Source organism: Eleginops maclovinus, chromosome 4, assembly GCF_036324505.1.
Source record: "Eleginops maclovinus isolate JMC-PN-2008 ecotype Puerto Natales chromosome 4, JC_Emac_rtc_rv5, whole genome shotgun sequence".
NCBI lineage: Eukaryota > Metazoa > Chordata > Actinopteri > Perciformes > Eleginopidae > Eleginops > Eleginops maclovinus.
The window spans coordinates 9,033,985-9,049,588 of NC_086352.1; the positions used below are offsets into that span (position 1 = coordinate 9,033,985).

Here is a 15,604-nt window from a genome sequence, read left to right on the forward strand (position 1 = left end):
AAATCAAAATGTGCACTAAATACCTACTTTGCATTCTGCATAGTTTTGAGCTGCACACTTATTACATGACATATACTAGCTATAACCACTGTCTAGGACAAATTAAGGATTTGTGATCCTGTTTTTAATCTTAGGGCTTCAGGAGGTATCAAGTATTGTCATGTCAAAAGGCTGAAGTCCATGTGGAGTCACGAGTTATTGGAGTCCATTTTTTCCCCCCACAGTGATCCAAATGACCCAAATCATAACAAAAAACAGTTCTGATTGTTGAAATGTAGTCATACTTGTAAAATGATTTCCTTGTATAACTCTTTAATATGCAAATCTTTATATGCAATATTTATAAGAGATTATGAGTAACCCATGTCATCAGGTAAACTGTCCCGAGCTGACCCCCACACACTGAAATGATTTAGGTCTAATACAACCATTAGTTATATCTGAGTGCCTGACAATTTAGGCATTTATTCACATAACTTCCATCCTGAACTTAATAGGGATCTTCATTGCATAAGAAAATGCATCATATCATCATTCTGTGTGTTTTTCACAGAAAACTAAAAATTGAAATAACATGTGGTGTGACAATCCGATGAAGGACTGTCACCATGAAATAATTCAACACTCATAATGCTTATTCTCAACTTTGCACCTCTGACACATTCTACATTTTACACATTTTCATGTTATGCATGTGGCAGGACCTTCAGTGCTACGTTATATGTGGCTCCAGTGAGAAATAAATAGTAAAAACTTTGGAGACTTTCCAAAATCTATCAAATTCTACCCACATAGCTACACAGGACATTTAATATTTGCCATCAATATGGTAGTGCCTCTTTTAATGCCCTGTAACTAATAGGCCACCGGGTGTGAGCCACACAGGTACCCTGGTGCTACAAAGAGACCAAACAGGGCTGATGTGGGGGCTCTTCAAAGAAACAAGGCGAAAGCGAGAGAGTATATGAAATGGAAAAAGTCAGCAAGAAAAGAAAACCCTCTTCTGAAGGAGGACATAATCGTTCGGAGGACCCCAGCACATAAACTAAATAATACATTTCAGGTTTTGATATAACTATTACTGCCTGCGAAGAGCTCTTTGATGTTAATTGAAACCACTGGGCAGCAATCTGCTTTATAGCACTGACAAATAACAGTTTCCTTGGGCTAAGCATTGAAGGTTACCAAGAGCATAGTTGCTCCATATGCTCATTCGATATAAATAAAAATCCAAAAAAGAGCTTGTCTTCACCGAGGCGGCACAAAATGCTGAGGATAGATCCTGGCTCAAGTTGTGGTGAGTGGAAAATGTTTACAGTTCTTAACAATACCTTCACCAGAGGTCCTGTGGTGTGCAGGACAAAGCAACGCTGTATTGTTTTCAGTCTTCTCAGTAGTTTGCTTCCTCTCTTTCAAACAGGAACCGCAGCTTAACTTGATAAAGTAATAATAAAAATCTAGGTGGCCCAACAGAAACTCCTGCAACGGAAAGATATCATTATTCACAGAGGCCTCTTGTATTTCTGATTTTGCAGGCCATACAATAGTTTGAAGCACAGGGGGAGAGATGATTGTGGGCTCTGGTTTTAATACAACACAATGGTCTCTGTCTTCCTTTGTGCTTTAGTAAGTTCTGGCACCGTGCACTTCTCATCTTTTATTCCTCACCAGCTTTTTTAGACGCTCATTATATCACAAAAAGGAGCCTTGTCAAGGGGTCATCCGGATCTGATGCAATGCACAATAATAGAAAACATACTCCCCTCGTGAATGCATGCACATTGCAGGGACGACCAGGAAAGAGGGCTATATAACGATAGAAGAAGTTCAAAGTGATTTTTTTTCCCTCCTCCATCCCACATTATACCACATCAGAGTGTGTACAGGGATGACCTTGCCTCATGCTGAGCCCCACAGGTCGGACATGTGAGGAGAGGTGCCTGTTTTAGGGGCTGATTCACTGTAGGACAAATGACAGGCATTGTTGAAGGAGGTAATTGGCTTGTTTTCATGTAAAGAGCCTGTACATTATGATTGTTCACAGAGCCTTGGATCTGACCGGCGGACAAAAAAGATCCAGGAAAAAATCTCCTTTTTGACATGTTCCCCATCACAGTGATTGACAGTGAGAACACATGAATATGGTGTGACCACATACATTTATAAAGAGTGTGACGCGTTTCCTGAAGCAGGCTGACATCCTGTAATTATGGTTAGAATGGAGTGGTGTGGATTTAAAAAAGATTGTGACAGACCAAAAAAAGTGGATGGTAATCTGAAAATAACAAGAAGGAATAGTCCAAAAACATATTTCCCAAAACGTTTTCTTGTTAAAAGTTAAAGTATACTGCATGAGAGGACTGAATCTGAAAGGGTACCCATATCTACGGTGGCTGACCTTTGCAAACGCGCTACAATGGCCACAAACACTTAGCCGAGCAAAAATGTGCTGCACTTTAAAAAAAAATGTAAATATAAAAACTAAAATGTTCCTAAACAAACTCAAATGAAGAAACGCTGCAAATACCAAATGTGTTTTGCACAGGTTTCTACTTATAGAAGTGTTTTTAGCCATTGCAACGTGCTCCATAAATATCTCTGCAAAAAAGCAAAATAGTGTATTTTCCACAATATCTTACTATCAATGTAATCAACTAAGGAATATCTTTTGATAGGGTTACTTGTTAGTGAATTAAAGTGCATTTTTAAAGTAATGCACCTAATTATGAACAAAGTAATTCCCTTTTAACCTTGCTCTGAATGACTCCACAAACCCCCATTACTGAGAACTGCGTGATTTGAATGGTTTATGTACTTTGTGAATAATTTAACAGGGCCCACTGTGCACATATGATTCTTCAGCAATGGGGGTTTTGAGGACACCATCCCACCATCGGGCCACCAGCGATGGAATAAAAAACTGAGCTACTGCAAGGGTTTGTTGGACAAGGTAAAGTGGCCTGTGTGCCATTAAGGGCCCTATACATTATGTGAACATAATGTACACTCAAAGAGTCCCAGATCTCACAGAGTCGGCCAAAAAACGTCAAGCAGGGAACCCTCTGTTCCTTGAAATGTTAACCATAAAATTGATTGACAGCGGGAATGTGAATGATAGTTTGAAGCATAAAAGGAACATCGTGTAATGACGGATTGGGGTGACAGAGGTCGGATAAAGGCGGATTACGACATTAAAAGATAAAAAAAGGAAATTATTTACAACATCATAAGATTTGTTTTCATGATAGAAGCACTAAAAAGGCACTATAGGCTGACATATGTTAATGTTAAAAACGATATGGCTATGCATGCACATGGATCTAGTTTTCACAAGATGATTCCAGGGATATTTTTCAAACATACTCTCCCCTTGTAAGACCAGAACAGAGGAGAGGAAATGTACGTTATAAATAAGACTCAAAAGAACCCCCTCCGTTTATTAGTAAGGGATGCCAGAGACACCGACATCCTTGAAAGTGAGAAAGCTTTTGGAGCATTTTACAAGACAGGTGAAAGAAACATGTGTGTTGAATCACTGTAGCCGGCTCACTTGGGTCAGCTCTACCATAAAAGAAAAAGAGATTACAAAGGAAACTAATGAAGACACTGATCAAAGTCTGTAATGGTAATATGTAGCAGGTGTTTCAGACCCCAGCAGGCCGCTCCATGCACCACCCTCCCACGACCACTGCTGCCCCATCTGTAAAACTCTCTCATATATATCACATGTGCTTTGTTAGGAACAATGGACAGAACACATTTCAGCACTATTCAAAACATGTTATGAGCAATGTGGATGAACTCTGGGAGGGTATTTCAACCGTGGGTGATACATAAAGGCAGCCACATGGAGGCTGTCCGTTTATGGTGCACTTTCATGATGGGTAGTGAGTTGAAAAGGGCTGACGTGGTTGAAGCCCACACCGGCAGAAAAGCACCTGGAGTTGAGATGCATGCAAAAGTTGAAAGAAGACTTGAACTGGAGCACGTTCAAAGCATGATTGCTATTTTTACACATAGTCTAAGATGAAAGTGTAACTGCTATTGATTACAAAAAGGGGTAAGCATATGGAATATCTAAGTTGAAGACCGGGATATGTTGAAGAAAATATTTAGGATTTATATTCAAAGTATAAAGTTTAAAAATGGTTGAACTGCAGCATTATCACCTACCAGAATGTTATTAATAATAATGTTAAATTCAAAATGTTAATAATAGAATATTGAAAAAATAACACTTAATACAAAATCTAAATAAAATAAGATAGAAGAAAAAAATATATAACAAAAATAATATTTGAAATAAATATATTAAAAAATATTGTGAAAATGAAATAAAATAAACGCGTAGAAGCAGTTCATTTTGATTTTGATGTTTCATTTTCTTAATTTCCTTCAAGAGCTGAAAGGTCTCTAAAACTTAAATCCCTTATCTTCAAATGATGTTGACTGCCACAGCTGCTGTTTGTAGCTCTGTATCTGCGCCGCATCTGCGCAGTGCAACGTCTAGAGCGTGATGACGCAGCTTCCGCCGCTAACTCTTGTCGAGTATGGGATTTGTAGTTCTAAATGCCAAACACGTAGCGTCTCTTTAAAAATTATCTCCACCCAAAACTATGTTTTGCATAACATATTAAGCATTGGGCTCTGACTTTAACAACACATAAGTCTACACTTTCATGTGCCCTTTCTAATATGCGAAGACATTAGTACCGTTTATTCGTGTACTACAACAACCACAGCCGCCTCTAATGAAAGCGAGGCAGTGTAAACACAAGTCCAGGAACATGAAAAGATCGGGTGACAGTGAGGGGGAGAAGAGAAGAAAGGTATTGATAGCGTTTTTCTCCGTTAGGGCTGACATATTTCTAAGCCCTGTTGCTGGTTGAATATCTAATGCTCCTTATGTGATGCTGCTGGAAGCATTTTGGAGGCTAGCAAGCCGCTAATGTCAGCGCATACCTCACCTCGCCTGTTTCCTTTATTGTGTTTTCCATTTTTTGCCCCTAGTCTTCCACAATGAAGAGCGAAGTACAGTTACATTATAACGGTGATTTATCACGTTAAGCTGTTGCTTTCAGGAAAACGATTATGCAAAATTTCATATAATCCGGAAAAGGAAATGGAGGAAATACTGAAAGTGAGAACTCCTCCATAGAATCAGAATCTGAATAGATTTATCAGCATTTAATAAAAATTGAACAAACAAACACGGGCAACACATTGGACAGTAAAGCCTTATTTGGAGGGCCATATTGTGAAGATTGAAGAAGGAATCAATTGTTAGTTGTAGGAATGAAACAGCCCATTGTAACTGTAAAAACAAATGGGCAAAGTTAGTGTGCAGGGTCTCCAGATTTGGCATAGTGCCATTCCACATCTGCTTCAGTGTTTACTTTAGATAGAATACTAACTAATGCTTTACAGTCCAAATAAGAACTCATCAGTTAATGTAGGCATTATTTTCTTTAATAATTCTGTATCCCTAAGGAGTTCAGGATTGTTTGCACACACAGATGGGTGCGTCTATAACCTGGGATGACCAACTTTTGTTTGCAATAAGCTGGTTCGTGCTGTCCTGGGCTTAATAGTGCTTTTGCTGAATAACTTTGCGGTTAGTTGAGATTCCTAAGGTAAGGAAGGAAAGGGTTCAGCTGTGCCCAAGGCATCCTGGGATGTGTTACGCCTACAGTCATTCCGTCTGTCTGCCTGTCTGTCTTTTCCTCGTCTTATCTCCTGACTTGGACACCGTCTGCTGTGGCACATATGTTTGGATCATGTTAGACAGCAGTGAAACTATGTAAGACGTGGTTCCTCCTGTTTATGAAAGCAGCCATGGCGGCCAGATGAGCGGCTCAGAGAGAGAACTCATTCCAGCTGGCCCTCAGGCAGTCAGGCAGCACTGCACAGACCTAATGGCTTAGCTTCCTTTCTCTTTAGATAAATAAAAGGATGAGCAAGATGGAATTGCAATTCTAAAATGACTTTAAGACGTTAGAGCAGCCAAGGGAGGAGCTGCATGCATTGTGAATACTTTCTATAAAATAATATCCGAGGGTTGTATAATTATACAGATATAATGATAACAAATAACTTGGATTTATCCAGTATGTGAGTGTGTCTGCGATGGTGCACAAAGTGAGGGATGCACTATGAAGGCTCCACTGTCATTCTGAGTTAGGGAATGCAAGCACCAGCAGATTAGTGCCAAATGAATACACAACCTCCTTAGAAAATCCCACCACAGCGAGTCAGTATCGCATACTGACAGGTGGGATGCCATAGTTGATATTCTTTAAGTGAAATGGAGGGATATGGTCTAACTGCACTGGAAGAACTACTTGTTTTCTTGTTAAATCCATCAGACATTGTTTCCACACTGACTGTTTTTCCAGCTGCAGAAATGCAGACTTTTTTTTTTAAAGTATGCATTGCCTTAGGTCCAACTTTTTTCATTAATATATCAGCAATATCAACAGTCCTCCCCCTTGTCCTGAAATGAATTGAAAAAAATCATCATGTTTATCAGAATTGTCATCACAGGATGAATTTCCACTCATGCTTTGGCAAGTGTGAAAACGTCACGGACCCTGTCCCTAAACCCGATGTTCTAAGGCTGTCTTTGATGCGAGCTCGCCATTTGGACAGTGATGACAAGTATAAAGTGCTGTGTCGAAACAGGAAGTGTGTGTGTGAGCGGCAGGCTAAGTAATGATCACACAGGGTCACCAGATGTTGTGAGGTCCTGGGCTCAGCCCGGCCCATTGCTTAGATCAGCCTCATTGGTTTGCTCTGGTTGTGGCACATAGTGCAAGCTGTTTAGGGTATTTAATTTCTGAACACTCATTAAAATGGTTTGTGTTTCCCTTGGCAATTCTGTTAAATTAACAACTACCGAGGTAAAAGCTGATTATGTGGCCACACATCCAGACATGGTTAATCAATTCTCCCACACAAAATGTTAGCTGGTGAATTAGTGTAGAGGAAACGATTTATGGCGACTAATGCCGACGTCCTGTCATGTCAGGCCTGGTGTTTTAGCAAGAGGGGGGTGTCAGATTCAGCACATTCAGCAGCTTTGTGCTCTGCCGGCCATCTTTTTTCTCCCTTTTAACCCAAGCGACATGCTGCTTGCTCTATTAATGAGCCAATAATAGAGAAATAGTGTTGGCTGCTGACATAAAACATGGATATGGATACCTAAGGCAGGGTAGCACATAAGCTCCAGCAGAGCTAGATTTACACCTAGGCTCTGTGTAGAATGGTAGAAATGGGAACACTCTGCATGGGGGCCCTCACAGCTTCATCAGACCCCCGCCAGTCGAGCCGTGGAAAAGCCAGGCCCTAGAAAAATACGGCTGTGGCAGATAATGATACCATTACACTAATGGAGCTGGCAAATGAAGGAGAACCCAGATGCCCTGCTTTATTACCGGAGGGGGTCATTTCCTCGCTGCATTCCTAATGGCCTGAGTACACAGTATTGATCAGGCTATCATGCTGCTAATCCTCTACAGAATTACTTATCGCTGGCTAGGTGTCGATCCACCGCACGCCCTGCTCTGGCCTTGCTGCTGTGTGTCCAGCACGGACCCACTGGGCAGTTTATCCAGGCATGATTTAGGGCCATGCTGGGATGGCGTCTGGGAGGTCTTCACTATAGTGGGCTTGCCAGTTCAATGTGTAAAGAAAAGGAGGCAAATGAACCTCATAGCTTTCATTTAATTAAGGAGCAGGCGATGATGTGGTTCCTCCCTCTTTATGGCCCCATTGGCCGCTGTGGAGCAGGGGAAGCTCTGAGGTTAGGTGTCGTTCTCAGTAATTGTGTTGTGCTGTAAATAAGAACAGGCAGCTCTTGTGCCATCAGCAGCAGCAGGAGGCAACACTTTTACCACGCCGTTGGCCTGAGTTGATTACTTAATACTCTACATATTTAACTCCACTTCATCCTTGCTTTATGTGGCTGAAAATTGGGGAATTCAACATGCAAATGTGTTTCTTCAGGCCTAATTATGGTGGACCTCCTAGCTCCAAATCTGATTACTACAATTAGAAAAGTAGCTTTATTTGAAAATTGAAGAAAAATATGTCTAAATTATTCATGGTTTGCATTTTTTGAACATAACTCAGTATGATCTAACCTTGGACCATCATCATTACAAATGAATAGGAGGGTCAGGTAGCACAGAGCACTTTGCCCAGGGCTTGTGACCTGTGATATCCTTGGCCCCTTTACTGGGCCCCTGTGTGCATTAGCATCCTCAGGCCATTGGAAGCGTGGCATTGTAGCATCAGCAGAGCCCTCTTGTCACCCCTGGCCTTGGCTAATCAAAGAGTTTACCTTAAGGGGGGCATTTAGGCCTGTTCGTTAGGCCCACTGCAGTGGCCATAAAGAAGTATTTATACATTTCCATCTGGAACAACCTGTCGTGGTTATTGATCCAGATATTTAGTCATTTCTTTCTGCATGCGCCATCAATATTGTGCAAACATCCGTCCACGCGAGGGTTGACCTCAGCCCCTGCCTCTATTTTCCCTCCCATTGGAGTTCAATGATATACTATTCTGAAAAAGTAAAATCAATGAATGAATATGAAGTGTTGGTGTGTAATATAGCGCTGGCACCGAGGCCCCGGGTCTTTCATTGATCTGCTATGTGAGCGTTGGAGGGGGCTGATTAGTCTGCTGCTGAGCTTTTCCTCTACATGTCTTTACCTTGTCTCGCCTATTTGATCTTTGGCTCATTTATTTGGACTGAGGTGTTTACAGATCAACTTGGTGATTGAAGCCTCTCTTTAAACTAGTTCAGCATACATCCTATAGTAATGCAGTCCTTTTCCGGCCCAGTTTCAGTCATGTCAGAACTGAGATGATATGTGTTGCATATTTGCAATATTGCTTACTTTATGGTTTGGTTTCAGAGGAATTGAACCAATGTTTTAATGTGGAAGATTGTCTAATGTGCAACAGGAAGTTCAACAGGAAGCATGAAGGTGGGCAATTCTTTGTTTAAAAGTTGTCATTGATAGAAGGGTGGGATGGATTTTCTGTGATTTAACAAATACATTATATGTTCTACAACTGCTGACATAAGCAAGATGTGTCCATGAGACAACAGGCTGCACCGAGCTACATTTTAAGATGGAGCTCTATTAGTGACAGTTGTTATCAGCCATCTAAATGTTGTCTAAGCTTCTCGCGATCAATATACGAAGCCCTGTATATCGTTTTATCTCTTCCTTCCTCTTTTTTTTGGTGGTGTGTGTTGAATGCATAACATTGTAGAGGTGCATGATGTCTGCATTTGGTTTGCATCTGGAAGGGTATCAACTTTTATGGCCCCGTCTGCATTGTCTCAGGGAACATGACTCAGATGACCTGTTATGGACTCCCATATGTTCTTTAGAGGACCTGTGATCTTACTAAACATCTGAATGGAAAAACAGATATGGTCTTATGCTTAGCGTTGCATTATTGTGGCACTAGTGAGTGATACTGTACCTGAAAGGGACATCTGTGGAGATTTCCTTTAAGTAATAAGATGATATTTCTTGACTTTTGACTAGTTGACTACCATACGGCATGGGGGAAGATGCAAAACGGTTGTACCAAAGGCAACATCAGACACATTTCCACAGATATAAGACAGCAGAAATCATGTTTTTAACTATGCAATCCTTTTCATATTGAGCTCCTTTTGTAGCTTTCATTCTTCCAAGATTCAAACAATTATATTTAAGCTTGATTTAAAAGAAGAAGATATAACACACTTGTGAAACACCACTTTAGGCATCCAATACGTGCTGTATGCTACCCGGATCTCCTATGGAAGCAGTCACTGGGATTGTCCAAACAGCCCTTGACAGCTTACGTGTCTGACAGCCCCTACCGAGCACCTCATATTAGTGTTGAGGCATTAGCCACAGATGTCAGCGTACTCGCAAACAAGGCCGCGGTGTGGATCATGCAAACTGGCCGACCAGACCCGCTGTCAGATTCAATGAGATTACATCGAATGTGACCTACCCAAGTAGGGTTCATCTGTCATGCATGTGTCCCGTCACAAGAGAGACATAGAATAATCAGTTCAATCAATAGATGGTGGTGGCTCATTGGACTGGTGCTGAATAAACATGGGAGTGACCCTCTCAACTCAAACACAGAGGCTACCGTCTCCAGGGGGTTCATTAGGCCACTCGAGGCTATGATCCGGGCAAGTCGTTATTTTTCCTTTTCTGTTTGTTTGGCATTTTGGTGGTGGTGGCGGTGGTTTATGTTTGTGTGTGTGTGTGTGTGTGTGTGTGTGAATGCAAGTAATATGTGAAATATATGAGGTTTTTCCGGTATGTAGGTTTAGATTAAGTACACTTTTGATTCTCAAATTGGGACCCTATTCTCATTACAGAGCATGTAAAAAAGTAAGTGCACATAAAACAAAATATACATACATTATATACATGTACTAAATAACAATATAAAGATGTGTATCTAAAGAGTAAACAACATTAAAGTACACTATAGACATATACAGTACAGAATATAAAATAAAGTTATGAGATATACGTGTCTTTGATAGCACATACTTCATTCTCTTCAATGTGTGTGTGTGTGTGCGCGTGTGCGTCAATGCTGGTTGATGCTAATTTTAGCTAGCTCTAGTAAAAAAGATCCATGCAAAGCCACCTGCACAGGACAGAGCAGTGTGCTAGCTGTTTATTTGTGAATTTATTTTTCCTTCGTAATGACTCACCTTTCCAATAAAGAATCAGGGCCCACTGTTACGGTGTTGCCCAACATCTGGTTCCAATGGAAAGTCCAAAGCGCTTCATTCACAAAAGCTGCAGGAGACCAGGTTCACAAGGCACTGTAAATAGTAACTGTTAATTTGTACATCATAAGCTCTTTTCCATAAAAAGGAGCAATGAAAGTGTGTTAAAATACCTGGCGTTGAGCGTGTTGCTTTGTAGACGCTGAACAGACGAGGTGCCTTCTTTTAGCCGGTGCCAGGTTTTAGCATTGCAATTAGCTTAGCCAGCTGGAGGTACACTTGGCTTCCTCTGCTAACCACCAACAAAAAGAATACCACAGGTGTACACTACTTGTAAGAAAATCTTAGTAATATGAGCCTGTTTCACTTAATAGGAAGGACATATTGTGTCAGACATGACGGGTTAAATTATGTTTCTTCAATTACCAAAGAAAATTAGCATTTCAAATGTAAAAAAATACAGCTTTAGCCGTTAATCTATTTCTTTTCTAATACTACCTAATGGAGCTCAGGAAATCTTTAAAGCTTCGTGAAAAAGTGACAGTAAATATTTAAAATAAATAATATAAGATTTATGATATTGGAGGGATTGATTGTTTTTTTCATCATAACTTTAATTCAAATTCAACAATATTATAAATTGTTACGTTCTGAATTTACAAGATAATCTGTTCCAAACTAATTTGTTTTGTTGAGTGCTGTTATGAAAAATTAATTAAGCTTGGATATCTCTGAAGCTATTTATCGTATATTTAGCATTTAACAAATAATGTGACTTGCGGTTTGAGACCATGTTATGATTTTGATCATATTTTGGACTTATTGTCCAGCGCAGGTGCTTTGGTTTCCACCTGAGGACTTTAGCCACCGTACCACCTTCCAGTCTGGCGGTGGACCCTGGATTTTCTTTCATGGAGCTTTTTGTACTGCTCGTTCCAGCATTTACTCTGCATCAAGTCTTTGAGAAGTGTCTCCTCACTTCAGGTAGCCTGTTCATGTCTCAGTGATTTTTCCTCTGAGCCCCGTGTGTTTTTTCTTCATCAGCCTAACTTTTCCTTGCATATGCGAAGGGAGCCAACGACAGCTTGACTGGCATGCTGTCAGACAGGCGATGCCTTTCCAACGGTGGAGCATCAGCCCTTTCCTGTGCGCCTGTATGTGTGTTGATGTAGGTGTGTGTAAGTGTGTGTGTGTGCAGTAAAGTGGGGGTATTGTCAGGACGTGACCGGCACACTTTGCATGTTCTTCTCGAGACAGGTGCTTCTGGGCGAGCACTGGTGCATGACAGTTGCCTTTCATCGCTGTCTTCTCTACACTTAACCCCTGACCAGCCCTCCCTCCTTCCTCTTCCTCCTCATCTTCGTCTTCTCTCTCCTCCCACCTCTTTTCATCCATGTCTGACCTCTTCTCACGGCACTTCCCCTCGGCCGTCCTGAGTGATGGACTGCGAAGGCTGGTGGGCGGGTTTGTATGTGGTGGTGTGGCGCGGCAGGCTTGTCACGAGCCTTACACTGTCAGGCCACGGAAACCTAGCTGTCCAGACTGAGCCACACACACACACACACACACACACACAGATATACACACCCACACCACAACTTTTGTTCAACAGTCCGTAATTCCATCCACCGGCGCTGTCAAGCACTTGATCAAACGTGCATAAAGAAAGGCGCCCCTTGGCTGAATCCCATCTTCTCTCTTCCTATCATAATGTAGGCAGATTTTCCTTCCTCTGCCTGTTCCTCCAGCTCTGTTTATTCAGATGAGCCTGACTGGGGGGCAGCGGGTCACATCCACTTGCCTGGCTAAAACGTTCTTGAATTGAGGGTTGTCTCCAGTGAGATGGAAAGAGAAAAAACACAAGGAGGGGTTAGAAAGGGCTGCTGAGCGGTCATGTCAGAGCTGTTTTCGGGGTTTGTGTGTGTGTGTGTGTGTGTGTGTGTGTGTGTGTGTGTGTGTGTGTGTGTGTGTGTGTGTGTGTGTGTGTGTGTGTGTGTGTGTGTGTGTGTGTGTGTGTGTGTGTGTGTGTGTGTGTGTGTGTGTGTGTGTGTGTGTGTGTGTGTGTGTGTGTGTGTGTGTGTGTGTGTGTGTGTGTGTGTGTGTGTGGCTGTGTGTGTGTGTGTGGGGCTGTGCGTGCCCCATGGCAGGGGCAGGGGTAGGGGTTAGGGAGTTTGAGGGTTCACTTGTCAACCCCTGTGTCATGCTTGCCCTGGCCCTGTTATGTAGAGGGCATCCACTGTCATTTGTTGCAGGACTGCTTGAAGTGGAGTGAGCCACAGAAGCAGAAAAAGCACACTGCGAGCTCTCAGGTGCTCGAGAAACACACATTCATTAAAAAAGTACAAACGCATACTCTGCAGGAACTAATCCCTTAATAATTTGACACCCTAAAGTTTTCTTTGTGGAGATTTATTCAAGGGTCGGCATTTTAATCTCCGCCATACGTGTGTTTGTTTAAGATGGATCCAGATGTTTTTTCCATAGGGTGTCATTAATTTTATGTTGTTTTCCCCTTTTATTCTTTGAGCCTTGTTAAGTGAAGTAGGTGGATTAAAGTCGTGCCAACTTTAGGAAATACATAAACTAGGTAAGCTAACAGCCATTCTGAACTTTTTTGAAGTTTATCCCTGTACCGTCGTGTTTCAGTGTAGGCATCTGACACGCATCTCCCACATTCTCTCCACACGAAAAACAGTGATTGGTTAAGACTCCTTAAACTTGTTGTTGGAGTGTCAGCGAAGCACGGCGCGCACCATGAGCTTAATCTAACAACAGCCTGTCTGCCATACTGTACACTCGCTATCTGCCAGCGAGAGGACCCCTTCCTTGCAGCCATTGTCATGTATAGGGGGGCATTGTCACTTATGAGATGGACTCATGTAAATGTGGAGACAGGCTACTGTCTCGGCTGACTGACAGCACAGAGGGATTGGGCTAATCTGAGTGACTGATTCGAGGCGCGCAGCAGCTCGGCTGTCCCCATAACTCCTGAGAAATAGACAGCTTCGGCGGAGTTATCTGTGTTTGTAAGTCCTTCTGCTGCACTGGGATGACAATAGGGATTAGTGCCAAGGTTCTTTAAACTGTTTTTTTATTTTATTTTTGGGAGGGGGGGAAGGGGGCCCTCTTATCGGTGTCTCGGCAGGATGCTGCAGCAGCCACTTTTCCTTGACTGTCAATTAAAGAGGGGATCATTAACTTCAAGGGTATAAATGTTCTAACACTGGTATTACGTTGGGAAGCTAAGTCGCTGACAGATGTTCCAACTTTAATTCTCCACTTGTTTTTTTGTCCTTTAATTAATTTATGTATCACTATTCGGGTTTTAAATATTTTCTCCCCCTGTCTGCTCTTTGTTAGCCTGTAATCTCAGTTACCGTGGTAGTCGCAAAGACGATTGGGCCTTGTCACTCGCCTGTGTTTCTTAGGAGGTTCAATCGGCTAATGTATTCAATATCACCCAAACTGAAAGGTAAACAGTATCTAATGGCGCGTGTATTCCTGCGCTGCCTCAATGCAGCCCGGAGGCGCTGGGCGGGCGGTGAGCACGACTTCTCCCGGCTTTTCAGGAGGAACCGACTACTTTAGAATGGCGCTTGATAAAAACAAAACGAGTATCTCTGTACATGTGTGGGTTTTTTGGGGAGGTAAACAAAAGTAGTGTACTACTTTGGGGGTTTGGCATTTGTGAAGTGTAAATATGACAACTGTGGATGAGATTTCCTCAGAGTGGAGGAGCTAGATACAGTAACGGTGTACTGCAGGAACTGAAAGAAAACAAGAGGAGGAGAGACGTTAAGGGGAGTGGGAGAGAGATAGGCGACGGAGACTGCTAATGGGCAAACTCTCTTCATCCACTGCCACTGCCATCAGCACCACCACCCTGTTCTCTCGTGACAGCTCTTTCCCTTTGTTCTCCCCCTCGGCCCACTATCTGCCGGGGATTCGTGACAAGTTTTCGCGGGCTGATCAAACACCGCGGTGACACCTGATTAGGATATAGTGCGTGTTTACAGCCGTGCATGGCGAGGACCCCCCCCACCCCCCAACCCTTCCCAGACAACAAGGGAGACTTCACCTTGACTAATTAAATTTGCACCTGCAATGCCAGCTGTGACAGCCACTGCAGGGTTGCATTTATTTATGTCACTCCATACATACTTCCTGTGACGTTCATGGAGGCAGCAGCTCCTCTGTTTACACACACTGTGGGGTTTGGAAATTTTCTGCGTGTAATATCATGGCTTTCAAAATTGCTTCTGACTGATAACTAAAGAAAATGTTTTCCCGTGCATATTTTGGTGGCTTTATTTGAATATTTATGATTTCCGGTTTTATTTCTGGCAAATTTTTGCATAAACATCGCGCTCCTCTGAAATGACAAAATTAAATGCAAGGTTGACTTAGGGATAGCAGGTGGCACAACATGCCAAATCAAATTAATTTGCAAGATTGTGGCATTTGGTTGGAATATATAAATAACTTGTGTTGTTGTTTATACAAAAAAAGTGTTTAGTGGTCGGGAAGAAAGGTTTATTCCATTAATTCTGTGTGATCACTTCTCATTTTGTAAAGGGGTTTGAACCCTTGTTTAAAATAATCTGATTTGTGTCTTCGTTGCTTAATGTGTGTATGCATTACATTATGGATTCATTTGCGTACATATGTGTGATCTGCCTCTCAGTGTTTGTGTGTGTGTGTGTGTGTGTGTGTGTGTGTCTAAATCAGTGTTGAGAGTGTAAAAGGCCACAGCTGAAGTGAGCAGGACATCAGTCACCCAGTAGCAGGAGACAGGACCTGGTAATTTGTGGCTCTCCCCCCTTTCTCCCTCACTCC

At 42.2% G+C, this 15,604-nt stretch overlaps 1 protein-coding gene across 1 annotated transcript in view; it reads left to right on the top strand.

Annotated features, from left to right (window-relative positions):
• The first annotated feature begins 4,662 nt into the window (after positions 1 to 4,662).
• Positions 4,663 to 15,604, top strand: part of fto (FTO alpha-ketoglutarate dependent dioxygenase) — a 116,547-nt gene continuing 105,605 nt past the window's right edge. The window contains exon 1 of the mRNA XM_063882507.1: positions 4,663 to 4,829. Coding sequence (XP_063738577.1) covers positions 4,752 to 4,829 — 78 coding nt within the window. The 5' untranslated portion in view covers positions 4,663 to 4,751. The remainder of the gene's footprint in view (positions 4,830 to 15,604) is intronic.